Source organism: Pocillopora verrucosa, chromosome 14 (genome assembly GCF_036669915.1).
Source record: "Pocillopora verrucosa isolate sample1 chromosome 14, ASM3666991v2, whole genome shotgun sequence".
Taxonomy (NCBI): Eukaryota; Metazoa; Cnidaria; class Anthozoa; order Scleractinia; family Pocilloporidae; genus Pocillopora; species Pocillopora verrucosa.
The window spans coordinates 8,388,109-8,404,858 of NC_089325.1; the positions used below are offsets into that span (position 1 = coordinate 8,388,109).

Sequence of the window (16,750 nt, forward strand, 5' to 3'; positions counted from 1 at the left end):
ACAGCAGATAAGAGTATTCACGATTTTTTACAGTACATAATAGTATCTACGCTGTCTGTAGTATATTCAAGTCATTCAGCTATCTGCAGTGTGGATGGCTGTACCTGCTATAGACTTCCTCTAGACTGTGTTGATTGGTCATTAGTGGTCATAATTGACTGTAGCATATACGAACAATATTTTCAGTCACTGTTTTTATATGAAGTATATACCAAGACAGCTCAATGGCACCATCTTAACTGTGGTTTGGTGGACCATAACTTGAGGGAATTTTATTCCAGATGTAAGCTAGTGAAGTTATTTAAGTTAAGAGCTAATGGGGTAATATCTTCAAAATTTGTGTTTCTCTTTAGGGCAGAGTACTGGAAGTCGCAACCCAAAAAAATGTGCGAGTTTTGCAAGTGCTGGATCACTGACAACAAAGCAGTAAGATTTAGTATACGACTAATTAAAAGCTTGAAGAATCATTTGTTTAAATCGTAGTCTTGGTGAATAAAAGAAAAGGAACATTACAGTCGTCCTGATTATACATGGAATTGTTTGATGAGACCCATGAAAAAGTCTGTATAGCCTGTGTGAAAGTGATGTTAACTTCTATATCTCAATTATTTGACTTCACAACGTCAGGATCAACATCAATGCCCTAAAAAGGCATATACAGTTTTATTCTACCTTCGTAACCAGTGTTTAAATTTGTTTCGTCAGATTACGACTGACAACGGATGCTTTCTAGTTTAAAAAAAGTGTTTTTTTACACTTGTCTTGTATTAAAAAATTGTCATAGAGGGGTGCCCACACAATAGGTTCTGTTTTCTTGTCCTCTTCTCTGTGAGGCTGAGAGCTGAAAGAAAGTTTCTTCTCTTTGGAAATTTGTAGAGTATAGAGTTTCATGAGAGGGGTAAGAAACACAAAGAAAATGTACAGAAAAGAATTCAAGAGGTAAGGGAGATGTTGTGTGTTTGTTTCCATGATTTTACCCTCTGAATCTCCTGAGGATAAATCTTTGTTCTTGTACTCTTTGAAAGCCTATTTACTTATATAGAAATGCTCAAGTGACAAACACTGAGGTATAAAAACTTGTGCACTCATTAAAATTCCTCCTTGCTAAAAGCAGTCCACTATCAGGAAGAAATGGAAGGGTTAATCTCTTCCTTCTTCAGGTATACTGTTTGTTGTTGCTTGTCTTTGTTTTTGAAACTTCCTTGCCTTAAATCCTGCCAATATTTCATATGAAAGAGCTGATTAGAACACAGAGCTGCTGTTGGACTTTTCTTTGCTCTGCTCACCAGGTTCAGAAGAAAGGCAAAGAAACCTCTCAGGCCCAGAAACAACTACTGATGGATTTAGAAGCCATTGAAGCAGTATGTAACATAGATATGCTCTGAATTCCTGCAAAGTAGCTTATATGTACCAGACCTTAAGACAATTACTTGATCAGAATACTTGAATCACATCTTCTTATTTCCAATTTCCTTTGATCTCACTGCACATATTAATTGTTAAGATTTCTTGACTGAAAAATTGCTCCCACAGAGCTTAAATAGCTGTAAAGGCTGGTTTTCATGCTAAAAACAAGGATGTGCTTAAACAACATAAATAGAGGTATTAATCCATTGATTATAAAAAGTGTCCTGTTTCAATCTTCACTTACCATCCAATCTGTAGACAGTACTTGGAAATGTATTTCCTACTGCATGATTGCCATCTTTGAGGCTGTTAAACTAGTGTTGTTTTAGATTTCAATTATGTCATGTTATCTCCAATAGGCAGCACTGAAGGCGTATGAGAAAGACTTACACATTGAGCCATCAAAATCAAAGCCTGAATCGAACACAGAGTCACAAAAAACACAAGCAAATGAAACTTGTTCCAAAGGTGAAAGCTCTGTTGGTAAGAACCCATGTGCAACACTCTCCTCAGAAACCCAAGTGTAATGTCCCATCAGGATGGGCCATAGATTTACAAAAGCTGAGGTTTTTTTTAGTGAGGGATTGTTTCTTGATGAACAACTTTTTTATAAGATTGTTGAGAAAGGTGTAGTAACATAACTATAGGCCTCAATTGTCTGTTTATAGGATGTGTGATTTCTTATGAGGGACAAACACCCACTATGCATTGCAACCATGGTTGGAACATTGCTCAAGCACCAGAAGGCTATTACTATTATTACAACACAGCTACACAAGGTGAACAATCCATATTAAGAATTGTCTTTTTTTAAGAAGGTGCTAGATGTATCAAACAATACTTAAATGTAGTGTCAAAGCCCAACAATGATCAGTTCAAGTTGGCAAAAACTGGTTGATGGGTTCAGAAATATATAGTGCAAACCGTAAATGTTGAGATAAAATGACTACTAAATTTATGGATTTATTATTGATAGGATTGATTTCTTAATTTTACAATTCATGATTCATTGACCACAAGAATGATTCCTTAAGTTTTGGAGTGATTGGTTGACTGATTGTTTGATTGATGGATTGATGGAATGACTGATTGAATGGTTGATTGACAGATTGATTGATGGACTGACTGGTTGATTGACAGATTGATTGATGGACTGACTGGTTGATTGACAGATTGATTGATGGACTGACTGATTGACAGATTGAATGATTGACTTCCTGATTGTGACTGATTGACTGAATGTATTGCTTGATTTTGATCCTCAGCATCTCAGTGGGAATCCCCCAGTTGCTTATCGACTCCATCAAATCAGGACATGAGGTACGATAGCTAATTAATAAACTTTTGTACTTATAAATGATCATTTTTTTCTATCTGACTTGGTGATAGACTTCTGTATGAAGTTAGAAATGTGTTAATCATTTTTTGCTATTAATTGTCATTATCATACATGTATCTCCTATATCCGCCCAAGAAATGCCAAGGAAGATAAAGCACCGAGCAAAGAGGATCAGACAAACTCTCAAAATGTAGGTATTGTACTAAACACTGTCCAGAATAATATGCATGTAGTTGGTTGAAAGCAAATTAACACTCTGCTTGTCTGTTCAGCCATAATTGACTCCTTAAACAAATCCATTTTCCGGCTCAGAAACTACATACTGTAATTTCCACTAACCATCCATGATTTCTCATCAAATAAATTGAGAATTAAACTTAATTGTGTTTCAGTTTTGACAATGCTATCACTACATGAATTTATTTAAATGGCAGAGGTGGTTATAAAAACAAGACACTTTCCCATTGGTCAAGGATTATGTAATATCTTACCATAACCTCCCCATCTGAGGTGATTATTATAAATACTGAAGCACTTATTTTCAAAATGGCCTCTGCACATTATGTCCAATGTTGCTGACTTGACTGAAGGAAATGCAATTGCTTTGATGATCAGCTGTGAGTGAGTGATAGTTCTTGAAATTATTTCCTTCTCCAGGCTCAGTGAATTTCTAACAAAATCACTATACCTTCTTTGGAATCAGTCAACAATACTCACTTTGTCCTTGGCAAATAATTATTTAATGTGATCAGGTTTATAACACATTGTTCCTCGATATCATCCACAGTTCCAAATATGATTTATTGTATTTAACTGTGAGCAGGTCCCTTTACGCAAGCAAAGAGCCATCTAAAATTATCCTTACTCCCAAAAGATACCATTTTGGCTTAGTTGGTGGTGGCACTCAATTAGTGTCTGGGAGGTGTGTGTTCAAATCACATTAAAATCTGTATTTTTTGATGCCATTTCTTTAATTGCACTTCAATTGCAAGGATCATTGCCTTGTTTGTTATCAACCGCAAATCAAACTATCAATCATTTCTTTTAATTGTGGGCAAGTCTTATGGTGACTTTTGCTTTACTCACTGATATCTTTCCCTTAATTATACCATGTTCTGAGATTATTTTCGAAATTTGCCTTTTTCCACACAGAAAATAGAAGAGAATCAAGTTCAGAGAGAGGAAAAGAAACAAGTAAAGAACTCTCCATATGGACAATGGACAACTGTCCAGACATTCGAACCTCCTCCCCAAACGTAAGTGTTATGTTGGTCAGCCATTCTTCATTGTGTCATCTTTGCGATAGCTTGTGACAGTGGATAGCTAGACTCTAATTTTGAGGCTGTAGGAGTTGTAAAAAGAGGGAGTCTGGGCTCCAACTCTAAAGCCAAACAGATTCAGAAATGAAACCAATTGGAATTGTTCACTCGCCTCTCCAGAATAGGCTCCAAATTACCTTCTGAAATACGAGTGACGCTTAATATTCATCTTCCTTTAGTCCTCATTGATTCTATGAAGCTCTTTCAAATACTGATCTGTTTAAGTCCTAAATGTGACAGTTATCAATGTGTATTCAATGATATATATGGAAGCAGAAGAATTCCTTCTCTTTGCAGGGCGAAGATTGCTTCTGCCAGCGAAAGCGAGACTCAACAAACCACAACAATCGAACCAAACCCGACCGTAGTAAAATTCAAAGAACGATCAACTCCAAAAATTACTTTCCGTTCAGTTGGCGACGGAAACGAAGTCGCCTTCAAGAAACGTAAACTCAACCCTGAGAAAAAGAGGAACATTCGACAAACAGATCCTAATAAGGCCAGCTGATACTCGATTTTGATCCCATTAAACTGTCAAGGAACTATGAAGAATCAGCAATAAATTACGTCTGTCAATTAATACACAGACTGAATGTCTAGTGATAACGGATCCACCGTGGGATGAGAAGATCATATTGGTATTATAATATGCTGCTAAGGGCTTAGATCTACCTATACAAGCAGGCTAGGTTATCTTTGATATGCTCAAATACCTGAGACAAACCCCTTAAAAGCATTACCAATTATTGTTTATAAACACAGACGCGAATCATACCCACCAGAAGGGTTTATTGACAACGTTTGTATCCCAGACTAGCCTCTGATACTTCTTGACTTAATAAATGTTTGAGTTTGCTTAAACAAATTGCATGAGATTTACGTCTTACATGAAGATTTCGAAAAGGGAAACAAAGTTTGATGCATACTTATTGTTAGACCAAGCCGAGAGGGCACATCAGCACTTAAGATATTAACTGATTGACCCTAGGAAAATTGTCTGAAGTGCTGAAGAGAGCGTGATTAGATCTGTAAAGTAAAGAACTTGTTTGGTTTTGACACCAGCCAAGGAGATACAGCACTCGCACCTAATCTACTTAGGACAAGTCAACTAATCTGTGAAGTAAGATTGATGCTTAGCAACGAGATAACATAACATAAATATCTTGGTACTTGACGTGATAAATAGCGCCCTCGAAACAGTGAAAACAAAGCACAGAATAATTCGATGGCGAGCGATTTGGAGTTCAAAGATGATGGCAACGAGACGATGGAAGAAGAATTGATGAACGGATTTTCTGTCCACTTTGATATCTATCCTGTCATTGTTGCAGTATTGATAGTCATCGCCAATGCCACCGCTCTGATCCTGATTCTTCGTAGAAAGAAACTCCAAACTGTGAGCAATGGTATATCAGCAAGCTTAGCAGTGAGTGATTTTTTGGCTGGTGCGGTAGGGATACCTTTGTACCTGGCCTGTAATGTCACTCACACTCCATCGTGGTGCCTCTCTAGCGCTGCCTTCTGGAGGTTTGTATCCGTCTCTACAGTTCTGCATTTGACTATTTTGACGTTGCATCTGTTTGCCACAGTGGTTCACGCTTTAAGATATGATTCCCTCTCAAGGCAAAGAGTTTCTGTCTGTCTGGTATGCGCCTGTTGGGTCTGTGCTGCCTTTGTGTCTCTTATTCAGCTGTCTTGGATCATCTATCCGGACGACAATTATTATGAGCACAAGCTTCGAGTTCACCGAATTTACTCCATCGTTGTGATGATCCTCTTCCTCGCTGTACCGTTGGTTACGATGGTTTATTGCTACACACGTATTTTTGCTCTTGTTCGCTTGTACAGAGTGGAGAAACAGGCACAGCTACGGAAGGTCCGCTCTCTTGACGACAACCAAAACCAAACGTTCCCTAATGTTGCATTGAAGTGGAAAGTCGCTGTGGTGTTTGCAAGCATGTTAGCCGTGTTCCTCATTTGTTGGACGCCATACTTCATCCTGGAACTTATGGAGGACGGTGAAACTCTGGAGTCATTACCTTTTGGGGCAGTGTATTTCATGTTTTACTACACAAGATTCACTGCCTCCGCGATCAACCCAGTCATTTTGGTTCTGGGAAAGCGCGATTTCCGATCTGCCCTCTACGAATGTTTAAGGTGTTGTCTTACCTCAAAGAAAAACAAACGGGCTCGTGGAACAATCGATTTTCTCGTTTAAAACGATAAAGCGACTTAGACAAGAATTGAAGCGTAGAAAGGTGATGACTGATCAGAACAAACGGGTTTGAATTAGTTGTTAAGTGCTGGTAGATGTTAAATCTCCTAACTAGCGAGGACAAATTGTTGATAACAATCTCGAAATATGATCAAAAACAGCGTGTAACAATAGTTTGAATTATAAGCTGAGAACTCTGGAGGGTCCCACATTCATGAAGAAATTAGGTTGTTCATTAAGGATCTACCACACATTTTATGACGTCATAACGGTAGTAGTTGCATTCCATTTACGTTGCTTGGTTGAAGTTATGTTTGATTCTCCCAAATGCAACGGGATTACTTTTCTCCTTAATTAAATTTTTAACCTCAAATCGAATTAGCACATTTTTCTAATTTTCCGTGATTTAACAGCATACTCTCACGTACAACTGTACACGCGACCGAAATTGAAAATTTTAACCAAAAATAATTCAGTTACCGCTTGAAAGTAGCGATTCTTCAGTGTCATCGGAGATTTGACTTTGTATCACACGGTGCAATAGATGACAGTGGCACTGTTCAAATTTTGCTGTGGTAAAATCACAACTTGAACCCCAACCATTCTGGTGGCTGTACCCTTTTTTAACAACCGAGAATTACATTTTCTTTTCAGGAAAAAACGCCGGTACAAATGAAATTTAATTTATGGGATTGCAAATTAGAGGTTTATGTGCTGGTATGAATTTCTGTGATATTTGATATTAATTGGTTTCGCTGTTAAGTCGCTGAATCGGAGGACATGCTTGTTTGCGACGGTCTCTCTCTAGCTGGAGGAATTATCTTTCTTCAAGATTACAAATGGTGAGTGGCCACTTATTGTGTAGGTCTGGATTGCCAAGTCTGAAATTCTCCACCTCTAACTCACAGATATATCGATTTATTCTCATTGAAAAATCAAAAATTTATTATACAGAAAAATACAAATTACCAGCGCAAAACTTGAACTGAAATACTAAGCAACCTTTAAGAAACCCTCTTAAAGAATAATTAACTGTTCAGAAGTCTTAAAAAAAGGGACAGCCCCGTGTTTGGTTCGGCACCAAAGCTCCTTAACGCAGTGCATAACTTTAAACGATTTTCATATCAGTTTCAAAACGGAGTTTACCAAAATTTCAAACACTGTTGAAGATAGTTATTGTCAAAATAGTTTGGTGAAAAAGATATACTTTGATAGAAACATAATCCCACTTGGACCTAGCGGTCTCTCCTTTCCGCAGAACCAGAAGAACTTTCATTATTAATAATGATAGTAAAAATAATAATAATAATAATAATGGTTTATTAGCGTATCCATCGGAGGGGCGGCTCTTCTATGCTACAAACTACTGACTAGTTAAATTAAAAATCTATCATTATTACAAAATTGCTAATACTGCAAACTGCATTTTGCATATAAAAATTATTTAAGGCTTCTATCTAAGGATTACCTTAAATATTTAAAGGGTGACCATGGCTAACTGATATAATTATATGCAAATACTAGCTATGGCATTAAAAGCGACGATCAGCTTTCTTACTAAATATGGCTGATTATTCTTGTAAGTTTATTTCCGCTTTCGCTGGTGAAAAAAAAAAAATGGAAGCGAGTTTGCACAATTTCTAGTTCATGTCATTTTTGACAGGCAGCCAGCCCAATTTCAAAATATCCGACAAGTCTGCATATTTGCCAGTGACGAAACTGGCAGTTGCTCGGAGTGTAATGTATGTTTATTTAAACGGTATGATTGCAAAAACTAAGGATACAAAGTACCCACTTGATAAAACAATATAAAGAACGCAAACATCTTAAATTGATGAGCATGAAGGGTGCGACTTAACTGCTCTCTGGGCGCGTTAAGCACATTAACGTAATAAGTGATTTACTTTGCACATTCCCTCTGGCGAATCTTTTTATCTTTTTCATGCTTAACCGATCACTCAAAACAAATGCAAACCAAAATATACTTATATATACAATTCATGTTGCGCTCATTGCAGGCCTCTGAGCGGATTTCAATATAGCAGAGAAAAATATCTAATCTACTTTCTACAATATTACACATTTCATAGTTCTGTGTGGATAAAACCTAAAAACAACAACTCTAAGAAATTGCAAAAAAAGTGTGAAAACTTCTGAAGTTAGCATGTGTCTGGTAAAAATCACAGGACTGACCTTTATAATGAACCAAAGATTCGGTGTAACTATGCACATAAAGCAATTTTGAACCCTAACAATCTCAGGTTTATAAAAATTCTGCGTAGACCGAAAATTCAGTGACATAATTTAACATTTTAATTACACCAAGATATTAAAGAATGACCAGATTGTCAGAAAAACTTGACATGAGCATTTCGTAACACCTCACATAAATTTGATCAATCCTAATAGACGGAAGTTATAAAGTCGTTAACAAAAGCAAGATTAATACGAGAAAGTTTTCAAGTAAACGGCATCTTACAGGGCTGGTTAAGGACTTCTTTATAACGAGCACGAAATAACACTAAGAGACAAAAGCTATTCCATACAGCGATTGGAAATGTATTTACAAGCGCTAACAATATGTGTCTTTTCCATTTTCTTCGCCAAACAGCCATCACAGCCACATTCTGATAACGAGTCTCGATCGCAAGAGACACACTGGTGAAAAACCACTCAATTACCAGTTGAACTGAAGTGTGAACTGCGAAGGTCTTTAGCAACCAAATTATAGAGTTATTTCCAACGAATACAAAATCATGCAAGTATCTTAGTCCGTTTACATACACCACAGCAACAGATTCAGACAACATACTCAAGATGATGATATCAGCCATGAGTCGTTCGCGACGAGGTGTGCGAAAACTCCCCCAAGGAGCCAATTTCTTTTTCCACAACACATGGAGAACATGATCAACCAACGCCATGATGCTTCTTTCAATGACTTCTGCAACTCCGTGAATAACTCCAAGAATGGCGATAGTCCGGAGATGGTCCAGATCTGCTTGTAAAGCTCGAAAGATAATCGCTGAGCAGTAGTAGAGAGGCGCCAATAACACATAAGAGTATCCTGGATGAGTAATGTTCCATAATCGTTGAACACAGATTCTTGATATTACCTTTAAGGCGACCCCCAAGAGGGGTGAAAATAATGCAATTATCAGTCTGCCTGTGTCTTTTTGTTTGAGATACGTTCTATAAAGAATATCCGAAAAAAACATTCCAGAAATAAGGGGCAAGCAAAATGGCACTATCATTTTACACAATAAACCTGTCAGTCTTGGACGCGGGCAGAACTGCCTCCCGACAATATATAATTGCAAACATATACTGGTGATGCAACACGCATATATTGGAATTTGCAATTCAGTGGCTGACGCATAATAAGGCTTTCCAATAGCTTGAAGAGAAAAGCGATAACTAATGTCCAAACAATACGCTACAAAGCTTACCAGAATCAGCTTTTTCTTTATTCCTTTAAGCTGATACGGACGAAAAAGAAACAGGAGTGTAACAAAGATCCAGAAGTAGTAGAAACTAACGGATATCGCATCAGAAATCGTTTTGATCCATTGCACGCGAATTGGAATTGACGAGATGTTGTAATCCTGACATTGAAGAATTGTTTTATAACTGACAAAGGAGATTTGTAGGTAAACCATGGCAATTAACATAGCTGCAAGAAACGAAATCAACGCTCCAAAGCACATCGATTTACAAACTGTCTGTGGAAAGGATGGACGAAGACGTTTCCAAGCCATTCCTTCCTCCTTAACGTTCTGATCTACCCTTGTCTCCCCACTGTCTTCTGGTAAGAACGCGTTTATAACCTGGACATTAATGTTATGTGCGAAAAAGTTCGAGTTTGTGGCCTCTCTGTCGCTGTACTCTTGGTATATCAGTTCATCAACAGGCTCTTTATACCATTCTCTACCTGTGCTTAGCAGTGGATCGTAGCCAAAAGACTCTGTCGTGAATTCAGGTTCTTCTGGGTTGTAGTGTTCTGTAACGCTGCGCGTGAGGCGATACACGATCTGACCAAAAACCTCTATCAGTGTACTGGTAGCCATCCTTCCTTTGTGTGAAAAATGTCTTCCACAGCAATATCACCGATCATACATCCACACTCGGATCGGAGGAGGTCCTTCCGGGTCGTAGAAAGCTGGTACGCTGCACGTGTAATGAAACAGTCTTGACCAAACACCTCTAAAAGTGTACTGCTTACTATTTCACCTTCATATGAACAACATCTTCCAAAGCGATACGGTGTTGTAATCACAATTCGAACAAATTACCGAGATATAATTGTCTTACCAAAACTGTACGGCCGCCGCATCTTCATCGTGTTAATTCTCCGCGATGAAAGCGTAAAGGCACTGTACGCTGTATTTTATGACGTCTTGACTGGTCAGAGCTGCCAACAAAAATCATTAAGAAAAACGAGAATTAGAATTAACCACTTTCCACATATCGTGTCAGCGTGAAACTGAAAATTCAAGATGGCACATCGCCAGTAAAACAAGATGAAACGAAAGCCGTAATTTACTGAAAACATTTTTGAGTTATTTTTTTTAATAACAAAAAAAACGTCTATGTTAGCGTATAGAGAGTGGTATGTTACTCGCACCAATCAGATTGTTTAGGGTATGTACCTCGCACCAATCAGATCGCCGCATTAGGGTATGTATCTCGCACCAATCAGAGCGTCGTTTTCGTTCTTTGGTTTGAGAGGTATTCAAATTTCAACGAAGTAAGAGGGGATTCGGAGAGAGCGGTTCGTAAAATGGATTCATCTTTTAGAATGAGAAATGTTAGCTTTTCTGTGTTTTTAACGTGTATTTTACCGCGCTTTATGAGAAATGCGACACTACTGGACAGATGAAAGATATCAGATTACCTACAGTGAACGTGTTACTCATGCCGTGAAAATGGTGGATAGTTGTTCAAGAAAAAATGGAGTTCTGTACATTGTAGCACGATTATGGTTATTGTTCCTTCACGACGAGAGTGAGTGGAAAAATTTTGAATCAAACATTGCTTGAGGTATGGATGAGTAGCACCAAACATTTTGATTTTAGCAGTTCTTTAACGGCAAGCCGGCTGTGTTACAAGATTCGTGATTTGTTGAGTGTCCCGATTATATTTTTCTGGATTGGCTTGCTCGGTGCTATCTCTAGATGAATTTCTGATTAAAATTAACTATGGACGTTTTTTTTGTATGATGTCGATGCTTGGAGAAAGTGATCTTGTGGAGTCATTTGTGTTTGGCTAAGGACGAATTCAGATACCATCGTTGGCATGTTTATTTGATTTTGTTATCTAGAATGAATGATTTACGGAGGTAAGTTAATATGATGTGATCTATTAACGTCGAAAACATATCAAGTCGAAAGAACAGTTCTGGTCTCGGTTCGCAATTTTGTCAACAAAATAAACACATACCGCTTAAAAAGATGATAATACGGACCACGTGGAAAGCTGTCAATTGTTTCTCAAATGTTGCGCGTGTTATGTATTTAATAGTGATATCTCGTTTACATCTACATTTTCATCTACTTTTATTACGTTGGTGAAATCTGTAGACATCACACCAACCAACTCGCGCGCAAAGTGAGAAGACTTTATGAAAGCTTGAAATTATATTACGATCGATTTCATCGCTTATCAATAAAGGGCAAAATTACTGAGCGCTGATTGGTTGAGAGAGAGGGCATTTTTTTCTTAATCGAGGGCATTTTTAGTAATCAAGAGAGTGCATGATTACCTGTTAATGATTGGCTAATCCGTTGCATAGCAACCGTTCGTTATCTTGAAATTTGTTATCAAGTTTTTGTTGCAACAATGGCTTGTCGTTTTATTGAAGCGGACGACGAATTAATTGAACTTGAATTGAACGTAGCGCTAAACAGGCTTCCTAGATAAAAATAGACTGCGCGCGTGATTTTCCTTCGTATAAATTTTGCCCTTTATTGATAAACAAGTAATCCCATGAGACCTCGTACTATTAAGGAATAATTGCACTTGAGTTTTCAAAATTTTGGAAAATTTTGAAAACTCTCGTGCAATTAATCCTTAATAGTACTTGGCCTCATGTGATTACCTATACGAAATGGGCCCGGAATATTCTAAAATAGTGCAAATAATCGTGAAAGCTGATCGCGGAAAAGCGATTGCGTGACGCTCGGTGAGTTGGAAGATGACATGTTATCACATACCAGACGAAAAAACTCTTTAGATTCTCAGACTACATTTTGGACCCACTCTGCAGTGGGTTAATTCGACATTTTCGTTCTTTTCCGTGTTAATACTCTTCTTTCCTTTTATAAGAATGTAGACATCACTTACGATGTTTCAAGTAAACCACCCACCCTCCAAAAAATAACTTTTGCATGCATAGCATGCTTATGTTTCAGCCAAGTACCACCATAAGTTAACACTTAATATTTTCACCGTTTCATGTGAATTTCCAATTCGAATTCTTCTCTGAAACCCTTAATACTGTAAATAATAGTAAGAAGAGTTTCGAGTTGTCAAATTTCATTTTTGCCACCGCGCAACACGTTTCATCCCCTGTCGAGGGATAAGAGCAAACTCTCCTGAAGTCTTCATTCTTCTCTACGATAAAACTTTTACGTTTCAGTTTAAAAACTTGAGTTACTCACGTGAATCACAGCTGGACGATACCGACAGTGTAAGTTTTCTTCCTCGAACCTTGCTGCTGAAATGCCTTATATGAATAACTACGATGACAGAAACTTGTTTCTAAAAAAGAGAAAATCACCAGTGAAGAAATGTAAAATGGTTTCCGTGTTTACATAGCCTGATGTAAACACGCGGGAGGTTGGGAGAACACGAGATAAGCGTAGCATTCCAGCTTATCTAGCTTCAAAGACACTTAAAGACCTTTCTTGTCTGCTCTAGCACATTGCAAGCGAGATCTTGAAACCACACTCAGTGCATACAAACAACCAACGTACCAGTAGGAAAGTAAGGATTTCTATCTTACTAGCATCGAAACTATTTCGTTTCTATTAAAGGCACATCAAATAACTTTCGTTCTTAATTTGATTCCGTATCGTCAATTTCTTGGCGGATATAAAATTTTATACTTGAGACACGTGAATAGCTTTAGCACCTCATCAGCTCAAATCAGAAGTTCACCTGCAAAAATACACTAAAAACCTGAAGAAATTAAAAAAGAGAAGGATTCTTCGGTATCTTTGTATTGGAAAAGGTTTATGCTAATTCGTTAGCATAAACATTCGTAGGAAGATAGCATTAGCATTCGTAAGAAGATTCTTTCTTCATATCAGAGGAACTAGAAGTTCGAATAACGAGTTTTGTAGTAGAGAAAAAAAAAAGAGAGTTTAATTTTACATCACACAGCCCAGAGTTTAGTTCCGTTTCATTAGTTTGAAAATTCCCTTGCACGAATTTGCCTTTAGATTGACGCTGCGAAGATTCAGCTGTTGTCATTTTCGATAATTTCAAGTAAAGAAAAGGATGTGTTTCCTGGAGTGCTTTTTAGCAGCACATTAGCATCTGTGCAGCGCGCTCAGCACTCAACCGCCTCGATAAGCCCATCGTCTTTGTGAATCTCTGTATCCATCAGAAGTATATTGTAGGATAATTTAGAATTATCAAGTTCGAAAACCATCAAAGTTCACATTCTGCGATAGTTTACAAACTAAAATAGTTCGGCAGGTCGAAGTTAACACTTTTGCCTGAAGTTTTTAAGTCTCTAATGCAGAATCTTGAAGTGAAAAGTTCAGTGAACCTCAGCCGAATTATGGCTCATAAAAACACGGGAGTTTTTTTCACATGACAAGGTAGAAAACAAACTGTTCAAGGCGAGTGTATTTTGAATGAACGACAGCCGAATTCACCGGAACATGAAGATCGCTCGGGATGACAGCACGGCAAAACTCGGCTGCAGTGACTGATGTGACTTTCCATTCAACGCATCGGAAAGGATATCAGAGCAAGCTCTTATTTTTTTACTCGAAGGGCGACCGATGTAGTTTCTGAGGCTTGCTTTACTATGATGACCGGAAATTGCCATGATAAGCGGGCCGCGATGGACTTTAGCATTATCATATTCGCGCAGACACCGTCATGATTAGAATGAATTTTAACAATTATGCCAGTTTGGTTATATTTGTTATCATTTCTGTTTTGTTCAGTTTTGTATTTGAACACTGAACTTTATATACTATACGAGTGTTAGCTGTGTTTGATTTTTACTTCCGTATGTAAGCTTGCAATCTAACTGAGCGTGAAAATCTTTAAAACTCGGAATGTCTATTTTGTTTTTCCTTTGAGGATTTTCGTATCTGCTCACGTTTCAATAAAGTAAATTACGGCGCCTGGTAAGTTTACAAACCTTTGTTTGGTTCTTCTGTTGCTACTTGCCGGCTCGCTTGTTCCGAAATTTCACTTTCAATTACCGGAAAAAAGCTAAAAGGAAGTCCCGGAAAAGGTCGAACATAGTACAATTTGGCAGATGGTGTGACAGCTTTAGCTCAGCTCTATGCTCTATACTCTCATAGAGCACGCTCTTTCAACCAATGACAGTGCGCGTTACATCCGGACTTTATTATAATATTTTTTATAATTTGCAACGGTCGATCCCGGCAAGACGCAAGTGATCTCGAGAAATGTTTCATAAATTCCGCACTCCGCAAATCGTAACATTTCATCCCCAAAATCCGCTTGATGACAGTCAGATAAACAAAGTTCACTTATCTTCGTTTTTCTGTGTTGTCTCGAGTGATTTTGCGGGGTTTTAGGACGGTTAATTCCCCACTTTGCACTAATGCCCCTGCAAAGGCAAAGAAAAAACACAAGGCGTGCAACTCCCAGGACCGTCTGGGCCGAAAGCCTCCAGAACTTCGCCGAATTTCTTCCGCTTCCAAATGTTACCCGCCTCCCAGCTTTGGGCGCGTTAAAAGTCGATTAACGCGTAAGAGCCAAGACAAAAATCAGTGCAATTGCCTGCCTCTAACCACCTCAAAAGTCTGCTCGATTTCCGACACTCGCTCATCATCTGCCGTCGACACATGATGTGGACCGAAGAAGTCGATCATAAGCCTTCGATTAACCGTATAACGAGTGTCTCTGTATGGGCGGTCTTTACCACGTAAATAAATGTGTTTAGATAATCGAGGTAACCATTGAACCTCTTGTATCGCATCACTAGTAACGTGTCTTGTCCTTGCCCAACTCCAAGAGCGTGGAGTGACAAAGACGCGAGACACGAGTATTCCGTTCAACCATTTCATAAGAGTGACGTGAGTCTTTTCAATTGAGTGAAAAAGTCAAAAACCCATTCTTTACCACACGAGCGTAACCACTGACCACTCACAAATTACAGTAGGCTTCTCCCTTGGCGCGGAAATTGAACTAGTCTCGAGTATACAAAGTTAAAGTGAGTTCCTTTAGATCTCCCTAACTTGAATCGCGTTTGAAACAATTACAAGTACAGCAAGAAGTCGTTCGTTAGCGAGACGTTCATTATGTCTCAGTACTGCTTTTTGGATAGCAAAGCTGGAAAAAAAAACTGGGGTTCATCGCGTGGCTTAAGTGGTTTGGTACGGCTGTCTGAATGCAACGATGAAGTAAAACATCATCTGATAAGCTGCCACCCGTCTTAAGAGCTCCTGAGAGAAAACGAGCTAATCTTGGCAAGGACTGGCCTGTTTCACCTCGCTCAGGAGGATAAAAAAAAATGTCGATTTGCTATAAGCATCGCCTCACATTGGAGAAGTTTTGGAGAAGTGCAAAGGTAACATGTCAGTATCCTGATCATGATGGTGTCAGGAAGCGTATTCAAAAGCTGTTTGGAGTAATTATTCCAGTTGGATAAGGTATTCTAGTAGGAAGAGTGGCTAACCAAAGCCCAAATACAAGGATTTTTCTCCCGTTTGTCCTCCTCGAGAAGGAGATGGGAAGGTCCGTCTCCGAGCACCGCGGTTGACAATAAATCTGACGAGGAATTTATTGACGAGGAAGAAGTGAGTCACATGACCACCGTCAACTCAGTTGTAACAGAAATTGGCCTAACGCATAGCATTTTCTGTTGTCTATTTTTCTCTCGTGACATATCTGCTCTAAAGGAAAAGAGACTCTTTATTAGATTAAGGGTACTTAAGTACACATCACGTTGAAAAATATAGATCCATGTTTAAGTGCTTTTAATTGCAGATGGAAATACATACAATGTTCTTTGGTTGATAATTAACAATGTTTTTTGTAGATGATCAAATCACCTGACAACGCAATAATTCGTGGATGGGGACAGGGGGGGCGGGAGAGGGCTGGAAGCGGGAGAACAGGGGCGGGAAGTGGGATCTATATGAAGGCGTGAAGCGGGAGCAGAAATAAAGAAGGCGATAGTTTGTTGTTTACCATTGGGTATTATTCAGTCAAAACACTTATCTAGCAAAGTTTTGAAATTTCCATTCAGCATCCATC

General features: G+C 38.4%; 3 protein-coding genes and 1 pseudogene across 4 annotated transcripts; 3 read left to right on the forward strand and 1 right to left on the reverse strand.

Annotated features, from left to right (window-relative positions):
* The first annotated feature begins 210 nt into the window (after nt 1–210).
* LOC131776503 (WW domain-binding protein 4) lies at nt 211–4,888 on the forward strand. 2 transcript variants are annotated; one of them, XM_059092700.2, is made up of 10 exons: nt 211–283; nt 354–426; nt 877–939; nt 1,290–1,361; nt 1,767–1,875; nt 2,076–2,186; nt 2,673–2,727; nt 2,882–2,936; nt 3,899–4,002; nt 4,363–4,888. In XM_059092700.2, coding segments are annotated over exons 1-10 (855 nt in total). In that variant the 5' UTR covers nt 211–281; the 3' UTR covers nt 4,574–4,888. The 2 variants fall into 2 exon arrangements, with proteins under 2 accessions (XP_058948683.2, XP_058948682.2); XM_059092699.2 differs by having other exon boundaries at nt 1,767–1,890; nt 4,363–4,885.
* Nucleotides 4,889–5,157: 269 nt separating this feature from the next.
* On the forward strand, nt 5,158–7,836 carry LOC131776502 (histamine H2 receptor-like). The gene has a single exon (XM_059092698.2). The coding sequence runs from the start codon at nt 5,291–5,293 to the stop codon at nt 6,281–6,283; it is 993 nt and encodes a 330-aa protein (XP_058948681.2). The 5' UTR covers nt 5,158–5,290; the 3' UTR covers nt 6,284–7,836.
* Nucleotides 7,837–8,739: 903 nt separating this feature from the next.
* LOC131776598 (uncharacterized) lies at nt 8,740–10,675 on the reverse strand. Its single transcript, XM_059092815.2, has one exon. It carries the CDS (start codon nt 10,345–10,347, stop codon nt 8,740–8,742), a length of 1,608 nt encoding a protein of 535 aa, XP_058948798.1. The 5' UTR covers nt 10,348–10,675.
* Nucleotides 10,676–15,792: 5,117 nt separating this feature from the next.
* LOC131776449 (uncharacterized) overlaps nt 15,793–16,750 on the forward strand; it is a 1,886-nt pseudogene continuing 928 nt past the window's right edge.

Bases quoted from the DNA above. Each gene is read 5' to 3' on its own strand.
- LOC131776503 (XM_059092699.2), top strand. The intron at 940-1,289 runs GTAAGGGAGATG...TCTGCTCACCAG, and splicing joins TACAGAAAAGAATTCAAGAG to GTTCAGAAGAAAGGCAAAGA. The intron at 2,187-2,672 runs GTGAACAATCCA...TTTGATCCTCAG, and splicing joins TTACAACACAGCTACACAAG to CATCTCAGTGGGAATCCCCC.
- LOC131776502 (XM_059092698.2), top strand. From the start codon at position 5,291: ATGGCGAGCGATTTGGAGTTCAAAGATGATGGCAACGAGACGATGGAA.
- LOC131776598 (XM_059092815.2), bottom strand. From the start codon at position 10,347: ATGGCTACCAGTACACTGATAGAGGTTTTTGGTCAGATCGTGTATCGC.